Below are 16,248 nucleotides of genomic sequence, written 5' to 3' on the forward strand. Positions count from 1 at the left end.
ATATCCCTTAAAAAATGTTTTTTGGACTTGCTGGTCAATATTCCTGCTTTTGGCAATGAGTGAGTGAATTTGGAGTAGCTAAATTGATCACTTCATTCTTTCTGTTCTACAACTGATTCAGATGAAGGTATTGTTGGCACAAAATTTTGTCCATGTCAACTAAGCATTCTGTTCTGGAGAAGCTTTAAAATTAGATTTCATTGCAGGAGGAGAATGAGGGCAAGATGTCATATGAATGTTTGTGACCTGTCCTTTTGACTTCCTCATGCTAAAGAAAACCACCTTGTGGTAAAGAAGAAAATAATAAGGCTTGTTGTGGGATCTGGAGGTTGAGTACCATGACTTGATGAGTGCCTCAGCTCTCCCTGTGGGCAGCAGGTGAAGAACAGAATAGCCATCAAGTAATAACACCAAACCTACCATGAAAATCAGTGGCTTTGACTATATTTTGGCCACAATTTATTTTCAAATTAGATTCAAACCCCAAATCCCATTATACCTCTATGAGATCAAATTTTTCTCCACTGCTTTAGGATGCTTATAAAGCTGTAAGAGTTGATATGCTTGGTTCTACTTTTCCATGAGATTCTGACTTCTGCTGGTAGATCATACACAACCAAAGATACAGTTCAGTTCAGTGAAATCTTTGCAATAAAAAGGAAGGATGAGGTGTTTTTTTTCTGCAAAAAAACAGTAGTACTGTTTTCCTGTACTGTTACTACACATTTTTAGTCCCTAAAAATTTATTACTGCTTCACTGCAACAGCAACTCCTGCTTTACATCATTAAAAGTCAGAGGAGTTGTAGAACTGGAGGATCATAAGGAACATTCAAGGTTTTCTTTTGAAATTATATCTACCTCTTCTTGCATTTAATATGGTATAAAAAATTAAATACTCCAAAGTAGTCAGCCATTACAGTTGTGTAAAACAGATGTTAGTGAAATAAGAAACGAGCTCCTTCATGTAGGTGAAAAATGTCTTGTTAGCAACCCCAAATCTTGAATCACAGAATAATTAGAGACTGTGTTATGGGTAGACAGCACAAACTTCCTCCCACATTGCTTCCTCTCTAAGTAGTCTGTTTCAATCCCACCTACAGGAGGTGGAAAGGGAAATATCTGACTTCTAGTCTTCAAGTTTTCCTTTCTTTGTTAAGCGTACTAAGGAGACTACCAACTGTAGTACCATTTTTTCCCAAATTGAAGATTTTACTGAAAACAGCTGTTGGAAAATGAGTACTACAGAGATTTGCAATGTGTGACTTGGACAGAAAAGCAATGAACAGACCAACAGGCAAACTGGGAGAATACAAATTTATCAGATACCACTAATGCTACTGGTCACAGTGCCATCTCAGTTCAAAGTCAAAGAGCAAAAGACTTATGTTGATTTCTTCCCCCAGCCATCATCAAAGAACCAAACAAAAATGCATTTACCTGTAGATCAGGACTTCATCATCTGAGCAGTTATACTGCAGCTGATACATTTTTACCCGAGGGGCTGACTTGCTGACTGTCCACTTGACCAAAGCTGAGGTAGTGGTCACATCTGACACCAGGACAGCCCTTTCTGGTGGGCCTTTTGTTTCACCACGATTTGACTTAGTGGAGCTGGTGATGTCCGAGAGCCTGGATTTCGGTGGAGCTGTTTTCCCTGTGCCGTTGCTGAGATGAGGAAGCTGAACAATTGAGAGTTCAATTGTTGCAGTGGACTCTCCTGCAGCATTGGCTGCTATGCATGTGAATGTTCCGTAGTCCTTGGAGGTGGTGATGTGTATATCTAAGGTGCCATTGTCATAGACAGCTATCCTTGAGGAGTTTCCAATGAGACGGTCATCAGGGGCCACCCAGTGAATGATGGGAGTGGGATCCCCAATGGCTTTGCACTTCAGCGTGGCAGTTTGCCCTTCTAAAACCAGCAGCTTGTGAGTATGTTGTGTAATAAGAGGAGGCTCACAAACAAATTCCTCTTCCCGTACATACCAGAAGTACCTTCCCTTTAGACTTGGAGGAGAAGCACAAGTTTCCATATCGTCGTCTCTTTCAAGCCGCCTTAACCACAGTAGCTCACAGTTGCAATGCAGTGGATTTCCCCCAAAGCTGAGGGACAGAGGTGGTGAAAACGGTGTAACAACCAATGGAATAACTTGCGATCTGGCAAATATAGGGTCAGGGGGGAGCTTCTGAAGTCTGTTGGATGTTAGATCCAGTCTGGCCAATTTCTGAAGATCTGCAAATGTCCCCTCTGTTATATAATCTATTAGGTTGTGATCTAAACTGAGCTGATGCAAGTTTATCATCTTTCTTATAGATTCCCAGGGAATGTTTCGGAGGTTATTGTAGGAAAGGTCTAAGTCTTCCAGTGTCAGTAAAAAATCCTCAAAGGCTTCATCAGAAATGCTGCTTAGCTGGTTGTTGTTTAAAATCAAATGCTGAAGGTTAATTAAACCTCTTAAGGTATCCTCTTCAATCTCAGGCAACCTGTTGCTGTCCAGATGTAAGGACCGAAGGCTCTCCAAGTCAGTGAAAGAGTAGGGCTGTATGTAACTAATGGTGTTTCTGGACAAAGTAAGGTCAACAAGTCCAGACATATTGGCAAAGTCTTGTCGGCTGATATTGATAATAAAGTTGCCCCCAAGACGGAGTTCAACAGTCCTTCGATCTATGTCCAGTGGTACAAAAAGGAGACCCTTGGAGGGACACAAAGTCCCCAGCGACTCAGACAGGTTCTGACAGACACAGTATTTTGGACAAGCGTTGACTGTGAGAGCCATTCCAAACACCAGAATGCCGCAGAGCAATTTTTCCATTTTAAATCATGCAACAGTATCTGAAAGAAAGGAAAAGAGTGAAAAGGAAGATCAGCAATTGTGATATAATAATTATGATTCCTTTATTCTTATGTTTTGCATAACGTCTACCCCCAAAGAGACTTTGTGATGCCTCCTCTGAGAAGTCACACCTAAAGACATCAGCCCTCCAAGAAAAGATGCTTATGTGCTTAAAAAAAGCCCCTCCCTCCCTCCCTCCCTCCCCAGATTGCAAAGCTTATGAAATATTTCATTTGAAATAATGTCTGCTTCTCTACAAGTAGAAGCTAGAATCAATATCTATAATAATTACTTTCTGCTGCCTAATAGTGTGCACTTTGCTTTGGGTTGAGGCGGCTGACTTTATGGAAAAAGATAACTGCATTTTTGCCCGTCACCATCCTTAATGTGATTAATAATGACCATGTAATTATCTGGCCAGTTCTAGGGCAAGTCACTTGCTGACTCATAATAAAATTAATGATAGACAGCATGAGAAGCAGAAATCACATATGTAATTGTCACCTGATTTCACCCTGTGCTCAGCCAAACCATGGAAGGGGTGACAGCATCTAGCTCCAAAGAGAAGGGATCCAGGGGAAGACTGTGCTACCTTTGTCCCTTTGCAAGCTTTCGGACAACTACATGCTTTTACACTGCAACCCCTTCTGTTGTAGTAACAACAGAAAACAGTGAATCTCTTGCCTGTATCATGGCCCTCCATTGCCCTCAGTTCTTCTTTGCACCATTATCTCCATTTTTTCCAATCTCTCACACATTTTTCCAGCTTAAACTGCAAGGATGTGTCTTTGAAGAATAAACAAAAGTCATGATTGGGCTGGCTTGGAGAGACAGTTGTGGCTGGGAAAAGCTGAAGCCCTGCTTCAGGTTTGGGAATATTTACTTACACAGGTTTGCTGACATTCTTCCCACATGTGCAGGACATAGGGAAACTTGTTTTCTTTCTGTTTCTCCCTTTCCCAGACCCTGCTATCCAACAGGACTGAAGAATGGGTAGGTCATTCATTTCTAGCCCTCATTCTCCTTCTGAGGAAAGGGGAAAGTAGACAAAGATATGTATTTTTCTAAGGGCTTTCCCAGGCTTTTTTTCTAGGATGCTGTGTTCCATTCTCCAAGATTCTCCCCTGGCATTAGCTACAGACACAATTCAGGTTCTCATTTTGAACATGACCATTTTGCCTCTCTTCAAGCTTCAATCACCATATAAACTTACATCACTGTTTGGTATATGCCATATCCCTTTTCAATCATGCAGGTGCTCATGTACTTAGCAGTTTTTTTCATGTGTTTCAAGAAATTAAACTCCCAGTAAGACACACCAAACACAAAACAAAAACTTTTTTTAAGAACTCTTTAGACAGGTCTTGTGTCACAGCTGAAGATGAATAGATCATGCGGACACAGGTCGAGGTGTGGTGAAAGAAAGAACAGCATTTATTTTTCCTCCCAGGATTTATAGGCTTGTGACCATGGCCAGGGATTGGATGGTCAGGATAACACTTTCTCACTGCACTGGCCATGAGAGATGCCCATCAGAAGACGTGTAACAGAAAGAATGTACACATATCTATGTTTATAGTTACTGTCCTGGGAAAGTCCTTAGAAAACTATGTTAGCAAGCTCAGAAGCTGAGTTTTCAGGGCGACAGTCTTGCTCTACCTTCTTCTGAAAGGAATGAAAACTAAGGGCCTATTTTTGGGCTCTGCCCAAAAGTTCCCAATTCATGCCCTAGGTAAGGTGGCTTTGCATCTCCTCTCTAGGATATGCAAAATGAGTCAGAAAGAAGGAGCTGTAGAAATGCAAGATGGTATGAGTGCTGAAACTATGTAGAGCATGTTCTTTATGGCAAGGTTCTCTGCATGGTGTGATGATGGTAATTATGTACTGTTATTACTATTTCATAGTAGAGTAGATGGATGAAGCATCTGTGTTTGCTGAGCTTTACAAACAAGATGAAAGCAAGACACTTCTAGAAAGGATGGCTTGAGAAGAGTAATCTTACCTTTAATAGTAAATAAAGGGCTACTGAATGAAATGTTTGGAGATAAGCAAGTGTGTTATTGATGCAAATCTGTGACCTACATACTAAAGAACTATAAATATCCCTTACAATATTATCACTTGGTAGTTTAGTAACAGGCAATCGACTTTGTCAATCTTAATTATAAATGTATTATGCAGATTTAATTTAGTGTATTACCCTCCTAGCTAAAATGATAAACAAAAAGCAGTTTAAAAGGGGGAGAAATGGATACAGTTGATTAGTAATAAGCCCTTTCATAGCTTCCTCCTCATTTAAATTCCCACCCTCTGAATATCTATTCAAAAATGTGAATGCACACTTACGACAGCCATGTCTCCTTTAAGTGTCTCAATTCTCTAACCACATTTTTTCCAGATGCTGGTAAATATCACAGTGCTTTGGGGAAATGTTTGACTTTAAGTGTCAGAGTAAAGAGCATTCATGGGGAAAAAAAAGTAAAAATGGGGGGAGGAACAGAAGATAATTACATCAAATAGAGACTGAAGCACCAAGAGGAGGATGTGAAGCAGGAGGCCTGAATGGCAAAGCAAACCCTGATGGGGAAACCGTCTGTGAATATCTCGAAAGCACAACATCTGCCTGAGTGTGCCTGGACATGTGCATGAAAGTCACAGAGAATGCAGCAGGTGCTTTTGCCAGCAAGAGGGCAAATTGGCAATGACCACTGTCATTCCAACTATTGAATGCACTTGAAAGTACTAATGTAAACACTGTTTGTTTACAGAGGAAATTTCTTGCCATTGTGATCATTTGCTAGCATTATTATTTCAAGCTTCTGAGCCCTGGGTTTCTCCACAACGTAATCCTGAAGTGAACAGTTCACTATGCAACAAACAGGGTATAAACCCAAAGGACTTCCTATAGGGCATTGGAGACAACAGGACTCCTTAAGGAGAAAATCTGGGACTTGCATAGGGCAAATGATTTTCCTTTCTCTCTCCAGACAGACAAAGCACTTGAGCGAAAGATGAGGTAAGAATTCATAGACAGATATCATCATAGAATGGTTTGGGTTGGAAGGGACCTTAAAAATCATCTAGTTCCAACCCACCTGCCAAGGGACACCTTTCACTAGACCAGGCTGCTCAGAGCCCCATCCAGCCTGGAGCTGAGCACTTCCAGGGACTATTCCAGGTAATACTGTAATCATTGAGCCTGCACAATTATAATAATATCCTTTAAAATCTAGACCATCCCACAAAGTCATGGTAATTGCTAGTTGCCAAGGAGATGGATGTATAATAAAAATTCTTTTGATTTAATTTCTGGAAATTTTCTTCTAAGACAGAAAATAAAGTGTCGAGTTTAGGGTCTGTTTTTGCTGACCAGTATGCTCACCTTGTTCACAAAATCTCTTGTTAACTGCAACACAAATAATTTTATGAGTTGCTAATGGCAGTCTTGTTATAAGCTCACCATTCTGATATACATTTTAAAGATATCTATCAGCCTGATAAAGCGTATTTCTCACAGCAAGTCAGTAAATCTGGAAGAGTTCCTGTCTCAGCCCAAGATGAAAAATAGCCCTTTTAGTTCTCTTAGAACATGGATTGGTATGAATTAATATGTGCAAGAGCCATAAACCTTGGTGTTTTGCATTCAAAATTTCCTCATAAAGATAAAAATCTGGGATTTGATATCTCATTTCAGCAATGTCTCCAAGGCATTTTTTAATTCTATATTCATGGAACTCTGCATTTAAATTCCAATAGCCTTTGCCTACCAAGCACAAGGTAACTGTCAAACAAATAATATGCAGCATAAAGGCTGGGAAAAAGAGAGAGAAATAAAAAATTAAAAAAGGAGTGGTGGATGGGTAGTAGCTTTGATTCTACAGTTTCTAAGCACCCTGGGACCCAGCTTCCAGCGACTGTATGGGTGAGCTAAAATACCTCCCTTCAGTTTTGTAGGTGCTATGGGAGAACTGGGCTTTCTTTCCTGAGGGCTGCCCTTTTCCTTGTTCTTTATCTTCTTTTATTTCTGTTTGAAGTGAACTTATATGACTAGGAAATCTACCCTCAATGCAGAGCTTGAAGGATTGCAGTGATGGGTGAAGTTTCACACAAATTTTTGCAAGCAGTTTAATCAACAAGGCATAAAAGAGGATGGGACTATGTCAGGACAAAACTTACTCCTTAATCTATTGCATTGCCAAAAAGCTGTGTGGAAAGGTATGTTTCGTGTTCTCCCTGATCCATGCAAGTAGTTTATGCTTCACTCACCAAGCAATTGCAATGCCCATAAGGAAAATAAATATCTTTGCATCTGGATCTGTCCTCTGTAGTAAATCCATGGAAGCTTAGGATTGGTGTTAGGCCACTGCTGGCTTTGTGAACACCTGTGAAACTCTTCAGGTGTTTAAAGTCAGTTTTCACCTAGTTTTCACAGGCTCAAACTCAGGATAACCAACACTGCTTTTTTTGAGCTTTTGTCTTTTTTGCTTGCCTAGGCTCCTGCATTCTTTGGGGATAGAGCTGATCTTTATCAGGTGCATACAGACAACGCAATGGAGGATTTGCCTTGGCCTTTTAAGGAGCTGGTTTTATTGAAAAAAATTAATAGCTGTAGCATGTGAACTGCTTGCTTTCTCCAGCCACCTTTCATTTTACACACCATAAACGGGAAACATTTACAAGCACACATTTCTCCAGCTACTTGTGGCTGCCTGTACTAAGCTCCACCCATATTAATGTGACTGATACTGTTTCCACAGTAACAGAAAAAAGGGAACTCTGGGTAAAACGTAACAAATGTATTGCCCTTGGTACAACCTTTTTTCTTGAATATTGCAGCCAAGGCAAGGTTGCAACTAAAAATATTTTTCACCCCTTTACTACCATGAGGTTTATTTATTTGGTTTGATTCTTTTGAGTGCTGTTCTCTTGTTTTCACATTTCCAAGCAGCTGTGAGTCCCTCCTACCTGCTCTGTGCTCCCTAGCCCTGGAAGCAGTTTTAGCTTGCCAGTATTTCGGAAGAGCTAGGCTAAAGGGGTGGATGTGCCCAAGTAAAACTGCCTCATAGAATGGTCCTAAATGTAAGAACATTTTTTGGTTAAGGTTTCAGTCTTTAAAAAACTGGTTGTAACTGGATCCAGAACAGAGCATAAAAGCATAAAAGCCGATTTCCAAGAAGGCTCACTGTGAAGACTGATTTAATCCATTTAACAGGTCCCAAGGAAATAACCAAATACTTTCTTAGTCAGGGCTTTCTCACACAGGAAAATACTGGTCTAATTCAGTCCTTCATGGGCAAAACCTGTGTCTCTATGCATGCATTCTTGGAAAGCTCTTCTTTATTTTTCATAATGCTTTTCTGATATTTTCCTGACATCAGTCATGTTATATCTTTTTTTAAATACTAACATAATCTAATTCCTTACCACTCCCAAGATGGAAGTAATGCATCTATCAAAAGCCCAAATTATCAATGTAGCTTTCACCTCTCCTAGTTTACTAAAGTATCTAATTTCTTTCATTAAAATCAGTACTTTCCATACATCCTAAAAGAACAAATTCATATGATAATGTTTCAGCACACTTAATGTCTACAGTTAGTCACCTCTTCACATTTCAGGTTACTTAGGCCAAAAAAAACCCTTGGACATATTAATGAAGTTTTAACATATAACACTTAAAAGACTATAGTAACCCCAAATCTTATCAGATGAATTTCAGAATCTGTAAAAAATTTTGTTTCCATTTGATATAGTTCAACTACTAGCAAATGCTTCTTAGGTGAGCTCTTGAAAAACATGGTACAAAATCGTTCCTAGAGTCACTTCTTTGCAGTATATATGGAAAGGGCATTTTGAGCACTAATGTGTATGTGCTCACTGTCCTGGTTTCAGTTGGGATAGAGTTACTTTCTTCTCAGGAGATGAAATTCTGAGAAATATGTACGTACATATTCGTTCCTATGTTTTCGTTTTTCACAGTGGTATTTATCCAGGAGAAACATTTTATGTGTTTTAGCTTCTCTGCCAAAGATGTCCCTGATGGCTGGGCAGTGTGTGTGTAGTAGGCTTAGTGACCCTAGAGCACTTGGATCTACAGTGCACTTACATCCTAGTTCCTAAGAAATGTAGCAAGTGCTTTTAAGTAAAGAGGAAACCAGGTGTAGGTTTGTTAGATCACCCTTAACTATTACTAGCACTTTGCTGAAATGAAGTTACTGTTATAAGCAATTTGGTTTTAAGAAACGTGCAAAATTAGTCAAGATTTCATGATTCATTCTGTGAGAAAATAAAACTTAGTGAACACATTCTGTGTACTTCCGAGCATCTGCCTGTCTGGCACTTCCCCACAATACATTTGGGACATTTTCATCACTTCAGATAAAATCTAAAGCACAGAAGCCTCAGAATTATTTACTACTCTCACTTTTCAAGAATACAGAATATAGTAAGTTTCATGAAAACAGAGGAGAAACACTTGGTAACAAACATTTGTACTTGTATCATTCTACCTTCACTGACTGGAAAGCACAGGCTTTAGCTGCTTAGCTACCTGGATGGTTTTTGATAATGCAAAAAATCTAAATGTGCATACAGTTACTTGTAAGCATACAGAAACAAACTGAAGACAAGGAGACCATTTAGAAAATCCAAGTGTGTCTGTTTGGTAAACAGACACACTTATGTGAGTTGCATCGGCAACAGGTCTATCTAGACAGTTTACTAGAGCTTTCCAGTATAGTCACATCTGTGCCGGATAGTGATTTCCCATGACAGATACACAGGAGATGAGGAAGAGCATTTTCAACACTACTAATTATAAATGGCTTGAGCAGTAATTATAAATGGCTTGGGTTGCCTTGTTTTTTCTCTCCCACAGAACATTTGAAGTTCCATTCATTTTTGATTGTTCATTTAATGCCTGTCAACGTTTATCCTATTTTAATGCTGTGTGCCAGTCTCCATCAGATTTCATCTACAAGCTCATGAGTCAGCTAAGCTGGACCCCTCTGCTATTTTTAGACATCCAGTTCATTTATTTATCTTGTTCTTAACATAAATCCTACCTTTTGCTTTATCAGCACAGTAGAGAAGTTACCATTTGTTCTGTTTCTTACTCATTTTGAGCAAACACAGAAGCTGCAAAGGTGCTGAGAAGCAGCTCTCTCAGAGGTATTGCATGTGACATGAATCATAAATGTCCATCAACAAACCCTATTTGCTTTCTGCAAATACAACTGAAGGCCTCTTCTTTTGGTCTGAATCCAAATTCCCCTTGGCTCTGAGCCATAACAGAAAATCCTCAGGTAACTCTTTAGCTTACTTTAATTCTCATAGAAGTCGTTATGCATTATTATTTCCTTACACATCAAAGGAAGAGCAGGATAATTGGAATTGGGATTCTCTTATTTATCTGGGATTGTTACTTCTTTACTTTTTAATATATATATATATATATTTATATAATTGACCATTCATTTGGTCCTAGAAACAAAGTATGTACAATATTCCATAGGAACTATTCTTTATTGGAGTGCAGACTGCAGTTTGTCTTTCATGTATAACCTACATGCAAAGTGGCGGTAGGAAATCCAAGGCATACAAAATTCAAGATCTTTTTCTGTTTTTTTCTCATAGATGTAATTGGGCATGCAAAGTGATATACAAAGATCTGGAAATTCTTTGAAACATAAGCAGTGCAAATTTGAAGTCCACATTTAAAAAAAACAAAAACAAAAACAAAACACCAAAACAATCATTTTTGCTGAATGCCCCAGGATTCCTAAAGATGTTAGCATGGGCATTTGATGGCAAAGGTCCTCTGTTACAGGTGGACCCCAGTGGCTTTTCTCTGTGGTTGGCTCATGGTTCAGTGAGAAATTAGCAGAGTTTTGAGAAGGAAACATGAGAACCCTGCTATGCCATTGTATGACATAACACGTGGCCTCCACATTCTCTGGGCTCTTCCAGCATGCTGAAAAACTTTCTACTGCACCTTCTTGCTTTTCACTTTGGATGGGACTAGATCTGTCCATTAAATTTCTCTTTCTAGCACTTATCCCTTTTTAGTTCACATGCAGGAGGATAATTTCTAGTTTCTCTGGAGGACTTAACATTCCCATTACTTCTACCATAAGAAAAGCAGCTTTTCAAAATTGTTGATTTTGTTGCATCTGGTTACGCAGTTACCTATTTCCAAACAGCTGTAAATGGATGGGAAAAAGAAAGGAGGACTTTTGGTAGCAGTACCAGTTCTTTCACATCAGACTTTTAATGCAGTTTAAAGAAGAGACAGCCTAGTTTTAAGAGGTGAGTAAGAAGAAACACAATCTTCCTCAAATGTTTTGCCCAAGATAATTCACCAAGTTCTATGGGGAATAAAACAGAGAGTACAATAGAACTGATAAAGGAGCCTGGTATCTTAGGTCTGATCGAGCAGAAACCATGGGAGAGACAGACATGTCTTCTTGGGCAACAAGTGACCAAGAAACATGTTGTGAAACTCTGTGATAAGATGTCACCAGGTGAAGTGATATCATGTAGAACGTGTACCCAATGGTAAATAGTTAGCACAAGTAGAACCCTATATAAGTGCCATACAAATAAAACCCTATATAAACGCCTTGTATACGCAATAAAATGGACTTCTGATCTCAACTTGGATATCCCCATCTCTCCATAGACAATAAAGTTCCTCACAGAAAACCCAGCTCTCATACCTTCTCTTTGCATAGTGATGTTTCCACATGTAACACATATCACTGTAAAATTTTTTAATACAAATCTAGTGTCATGGACAGTGTTTACATAATTACATAATTACATTTAAAGGAGAGACGCGTTGCTTGTTGCTGGTGAAGAAATCTTGCTTTAACATTTACATTGACTCCTGGATTACTTCATCCTGTCTTGCTATATATGTAACCTTGGATGAGTTTCAATTAACTTCTCTTTCTCCTCTGTAAGATAATTGTAAGTACTGACATCGGCTAATCAGTTGTTTGCAAGGTATCTGGAAACTGTGTGTGCATGAAAGAACAGTTTATGGGGAAGTCTGTTGTCATGACACAGGAGACTGCAGATAAGAGACATATTGTACAGCCTTTTCTCTAGCTCAATCATTGTTTCTTCATCACTCCAAGACTGACAGTCAGCAGAAGGCAGAGGTAGTGTATGTCTGTGTATGGCTGAAGTGTCTTTGTCCCCAGTGCCCCATTTGCTTCCCTGAGTGCCTGCAGAACAGAAGCCTCTGAAAGACACTTTACCTCCTTTCCTGACATCTCACATTCTTCTTCTCCAATGGCTTAACCACAGCTTAAAGGCTCACCTTTCATCAGCAGGAAGTTCACATATAGAGGAATAGGTTTCAAAATTTCCTGACTACGAAGAAACCTTGAGTAGTTAAAATGAGTACACCAAGAAACAGCACCAGGCAAGCAAATAGAAAGGAAATAAAAAGCATCCCTAACCCATTACTTTATAAATAACAACAGTACAAATGCTTAATGATATTTCAGTCATGCTAATGAGACTGAAAGCTTTTGGCCTTTCCAAAAGGCAACAGAGCTGGTGAAGGGTCTAGAGCACAAGTGTCTTGACACAAGGAGTGGCTGAGAGACATGGGGTTGTTTCACCTGGAAAAAAGGAGGCTCAGGGGGAACCTTATTGTTCTCTAAAACTACCTAAAAGGAGGTTGTAGGCAGGTGAGAGATGATCTCATCTCTCAGGTATCAGGCAGTACAAGAGGAAATGGCCTCAATTTATACTAGAATGGGTTTAGATTGAATATAAGAAAAATCTCTTCATCAAAAGGTTTATCAAGCACTGGAACATGTTGCCCAGGGAAATGGTTAAGTCACCATCCCTGAAAGTATTTAAAAGACCAGTGGATGTGTCACTTAGAGACATGAATTAGTGGTTGGACTCTGATCTTAAAAGCCTTTTCCAGTCTAAACAATTTTATGATTCCATGAGTGTGCTGTTTGAATCATAGAATGGTTTGGGCTGCAAGATGTCATCTAGTTGTAGCCCCGCTTCAGGGACACCTTTCACTAGACCTGCTTGCTCAAACCACCAACAAACTTGGTGTTGAATACTTCCTGGGATCAGGCATCCATAACTTATCTGGGAAACCTGTTCCAGTATCTCACCACCCTCACAGTAAAGAACTTTTTCCTAACATCCAATCTAAATCTACTGTCTTTCAGTTGAAGCCATTCCCCTTGTCTTGTTACTACAGTTCCTGAGGAAGAGTCCCTCTCTGGCTTCCCTATAGGTCTCCTTCAGTTACTGGAAGGTTCCTATGAGATCTCAGTGCAACTCCTTCCTCTCCAGGCTGAACAGACCCAACTTTCTCAGCCTGTCTTCATCGGAGAGGTGCTCCAGTGCTTTTAACAACTTCATGGCCCTCCTCTGCACTTGCTCCAATAGTTCTACATCCTTCCTATGTTGGGGGCACAGAACAGTATGCACTACTCCAGGTAGTGTCTCACAAGAACAGAGTAAAGGGGTAAAACCACTTTCCTGGCCCTGCTGATCACATTGCTTTGGATGCAGCCCAGGATATGGTTGGCTTTCTGTGCTGCAGGTGCACAGTGCCACTTCATTTTGAGCTGCTCGTGAAACTCCATCTGGTCTGTTCCAGGAAAGCTGGAAATTCTTTCAGGTTAGTCTAGAGGAAAGTGAGTGGAATGCAAGATGAGGAAAGCTGATTTTCTAATACACTTGCTATGTTTATTTATAAGGAAACGAAAGTCTTCAATCCCCAGGGCTCTCTGCACAACACCTTTCACTGGCACTAAGTCAGCAAAAAAAGAACAAGTCTCTTAAAATTAAAATGAAGGGAAAACATGTGATAAAATAAAATATATAAGGCCCCAATATTTCAAATATATATCTTCTGCTTCACTTTGCAGTTTCTGCTCACCAACTATGCTTAAAATGACAGTCTTACCAGATAAGAGCAGCCAGCTGCTATATGCTGCATTTAAATTTATATTGCAAACATGCTCCATTAACCAAGGATTTTCTTGTTGCATTCCTAATACTGCCTTTCTGCATGCTTTATTGTTTCTTCCTTACATACCCTTCATTTTCTAGTGTGTACCAACGTATTATGGTATTTGTTTCACACATTTTGGACTTTTTTACTTACTCTGTCTTTGACTAGTTTTCCTTTTTTGTGCCTCTAAACTTTCTGCTTCTCAAATACCATCTCTAAAGCTGCTGCCTTACGTACTCTTTGCTGTTTCTTTCTTGCTTTCTGCTGCATCCCATCCCCCCCCCCTCCATTCCCTAATCATTTGATCACTGCAGTTCTTTGATGTGTGAGGCTTCCAGTTCAGTCCCAATTTAATTATGTTTTTCAGAAGACTGACCTCTGTGGTCCCAATTTGTTCAAGACATTTCTTTCATTGATCCAAGGCCAGATCCCTTTACAGCCTGTTCTAAGCTAGATTCCTGATATTAGAAGCAGACATGTATTAGCACTTAAGGTCAGTTTGCATATATCAGCAGTTAATTGCACTGATTTATTTGTAGTAGATACAACACACTCTTCCCTGCCCTTAGGTCTAGATGCATTAACACAAAACCAAGGGGAAATAATTAGAGGTATTCTTATACTACAGCAGATGCACTTTCTTCACTGACCATAAGAATACTCAAAGAATAGATTGCATTTTTCAGTAAAATTGCAACACATCCCAAAGGTCTACATATTTATTTTCTGTTGGGCTATTATGGAAACAATGTCCAACATTTTTGGACTTTACCTTCTTAAATTCTCCACCTATCATCTACTGTTCAGGAAATAATCAGAAAGATGGTTCAAGCTTTGAAGTGGAAAGTCAAATCAATGTGTTCCAGAAGGAATAAGAGTCCTGTAGAACAATCACAAAGCAAAACACACTGTCTTGGTGGTACACAGAGTGCCTGGAAGGTAGCTCTGTCTATAAAATACCAGTCTGAAATACATGAAAATCTCCTCTATATTACCAAATGAACATCGGCTTTCTGCAGCACAGCAGTAAAATCTTCCTATCTGTAGCAAAAAATGTTATGGAAAACTGAAATACAATTTACCTTCCAGGGAGGGAAAACTGTAGTATTTCAGCCAGGAGAAGTGGAAAAAAGTGATTATTGCTGCTATTCATTGCTTCCACAGGTCTGCAATCAGAGGAGACCCTCATGAGGGGTGCAGAGTGCAGTAATGGCACTGAGCTACTGAGCTGCATGTCTAGCAGGCACGAGGAGTAGCAAAGGTCTATATGCATTAGACTGAGCTAATTAAATACAGCTCTGTGCTTGACAGGATCTACAAATGCCTCAATCCACTTTGTCCAGTTTTACCCAAGGATGATGTCACATCTAAACAGACCGGCACAAACACATTTCCCTTGCTTGCTGCCAAAAGCTACCAGCCTGAATAAGATCAGCACAAAGTTACACTTATCTGACTGAGAAGTGTCAAGGAAACTGAGCCTCTGGATCAAACCAGAGCTGCTTCAGGCCCACAATGATCCTTCCCAAAGCAGGAAGCTCTGACTGGGATGACATATCTGCTACTGTGAGTGAAAAGGTGTTGGCCTCCTGGAGTGAGGTGTTGGCCTTTAAAGTGAGAGGTGCAGAAATTCAGAGTGATCTTGACAGTCCCTTGTTCCTCACCATGATCATCATGAAATGTTTCTTTTCATGTTGATGGAAAATTTTTGTTTTGAATGAATTTTTCAGTTTAAATATAGTAGAAAAGCTCCATCTTCTCCCTTGTGCTAGTTGTATACATATAATCACAAGGTGTGAGAAAATGCAGAAATTCTTCTCAGGAGATGGATGTTTGGATGTTCATATAAAAGAAGAGATTAAAATAGTCAGATAATAATAATTCAGGAATAAATAAAAATTAAGTCCAGGATTATCACACTTCACAGTGATTTTCCAACATATCATAAATGACCTAAGGACCACATCTCTTACCTCAACTAAGCAACTCAGAGTAGCCCCTTTCAGTCTCAGAAATGTTTTATAAAACCCACAGTGCTTTCCTGGATGGAATTTTTCTGCCCAACACACACTCAACTCATTTTCTCACTTCTGAGTTTGCTCGCAGCAGGGTCTGCAAACACATGCACATCCTTGTAACAAATGTTCAGAATGGGAAGGAAATGTCTATCCTGCAGGAATTACTTTCTGCTTGGCATTTTCCCAGTCATGCTACTTTATACCTGTTGACTCATAGAAGGCATTTTGTGTGTCTGAATTCTGGAGACTGATCTGTTCCATCCCTCTTCTGAACTAGATTCCAAAGTCGCCATTTTTATAACCTGTGGGAGGTTTGCCCAAGTGAAGTGTAAGTAAGGATTTCAAGACATGGACCTCTGAGTCACAAACTCCTTGAAAAAGTCACCCAAAAATGGCAAA

General features: G+C 39.6%; 1 protein-coding gene across 1 annotated transcript in view; it reads right to left on the bottom strand.

Annotated features, from left to right (window-relative positions):
- LRFN2 (leucine rich repeat and fibronectin type III domain containing 2) overlaps nucleotides 1-2,811 on the bottom strand; it is a 59,093-nt gene extending 56,282 nt beyond the window's left edge. Inside the window, exon 1 of the mRNA XM_005523398.1 lies at nucleotides 1,439-2,811. Coding sequence (XP_005523455.1) covers nucleotides 1,439-2,811 — 1,373 coding nt within the window. The remainder of the gene's footprint in view (nucleotides 1-1,438) is intronic.
- Between the last annotated feature and the right edge of the window lie 13,437 nt (nucleotides 2,812-16,248).

The sequence above is a fragment of the Pseudopodoces humilis genome, chromosome 3 (assembly GCF_049639895.1).
Source record: "Pseudopodoces humilis isolate 2021_Gansu_Grassland_sample_001 chromosome 3, ASM4963989v1, whole genome shotgun sequence".
Lineage (NCBI taxonomy): Eukaryota > Metazoa > Chordata > Aves > Passeriformes > Paridae > Pseudopodoces > Pseudopodoces humilis.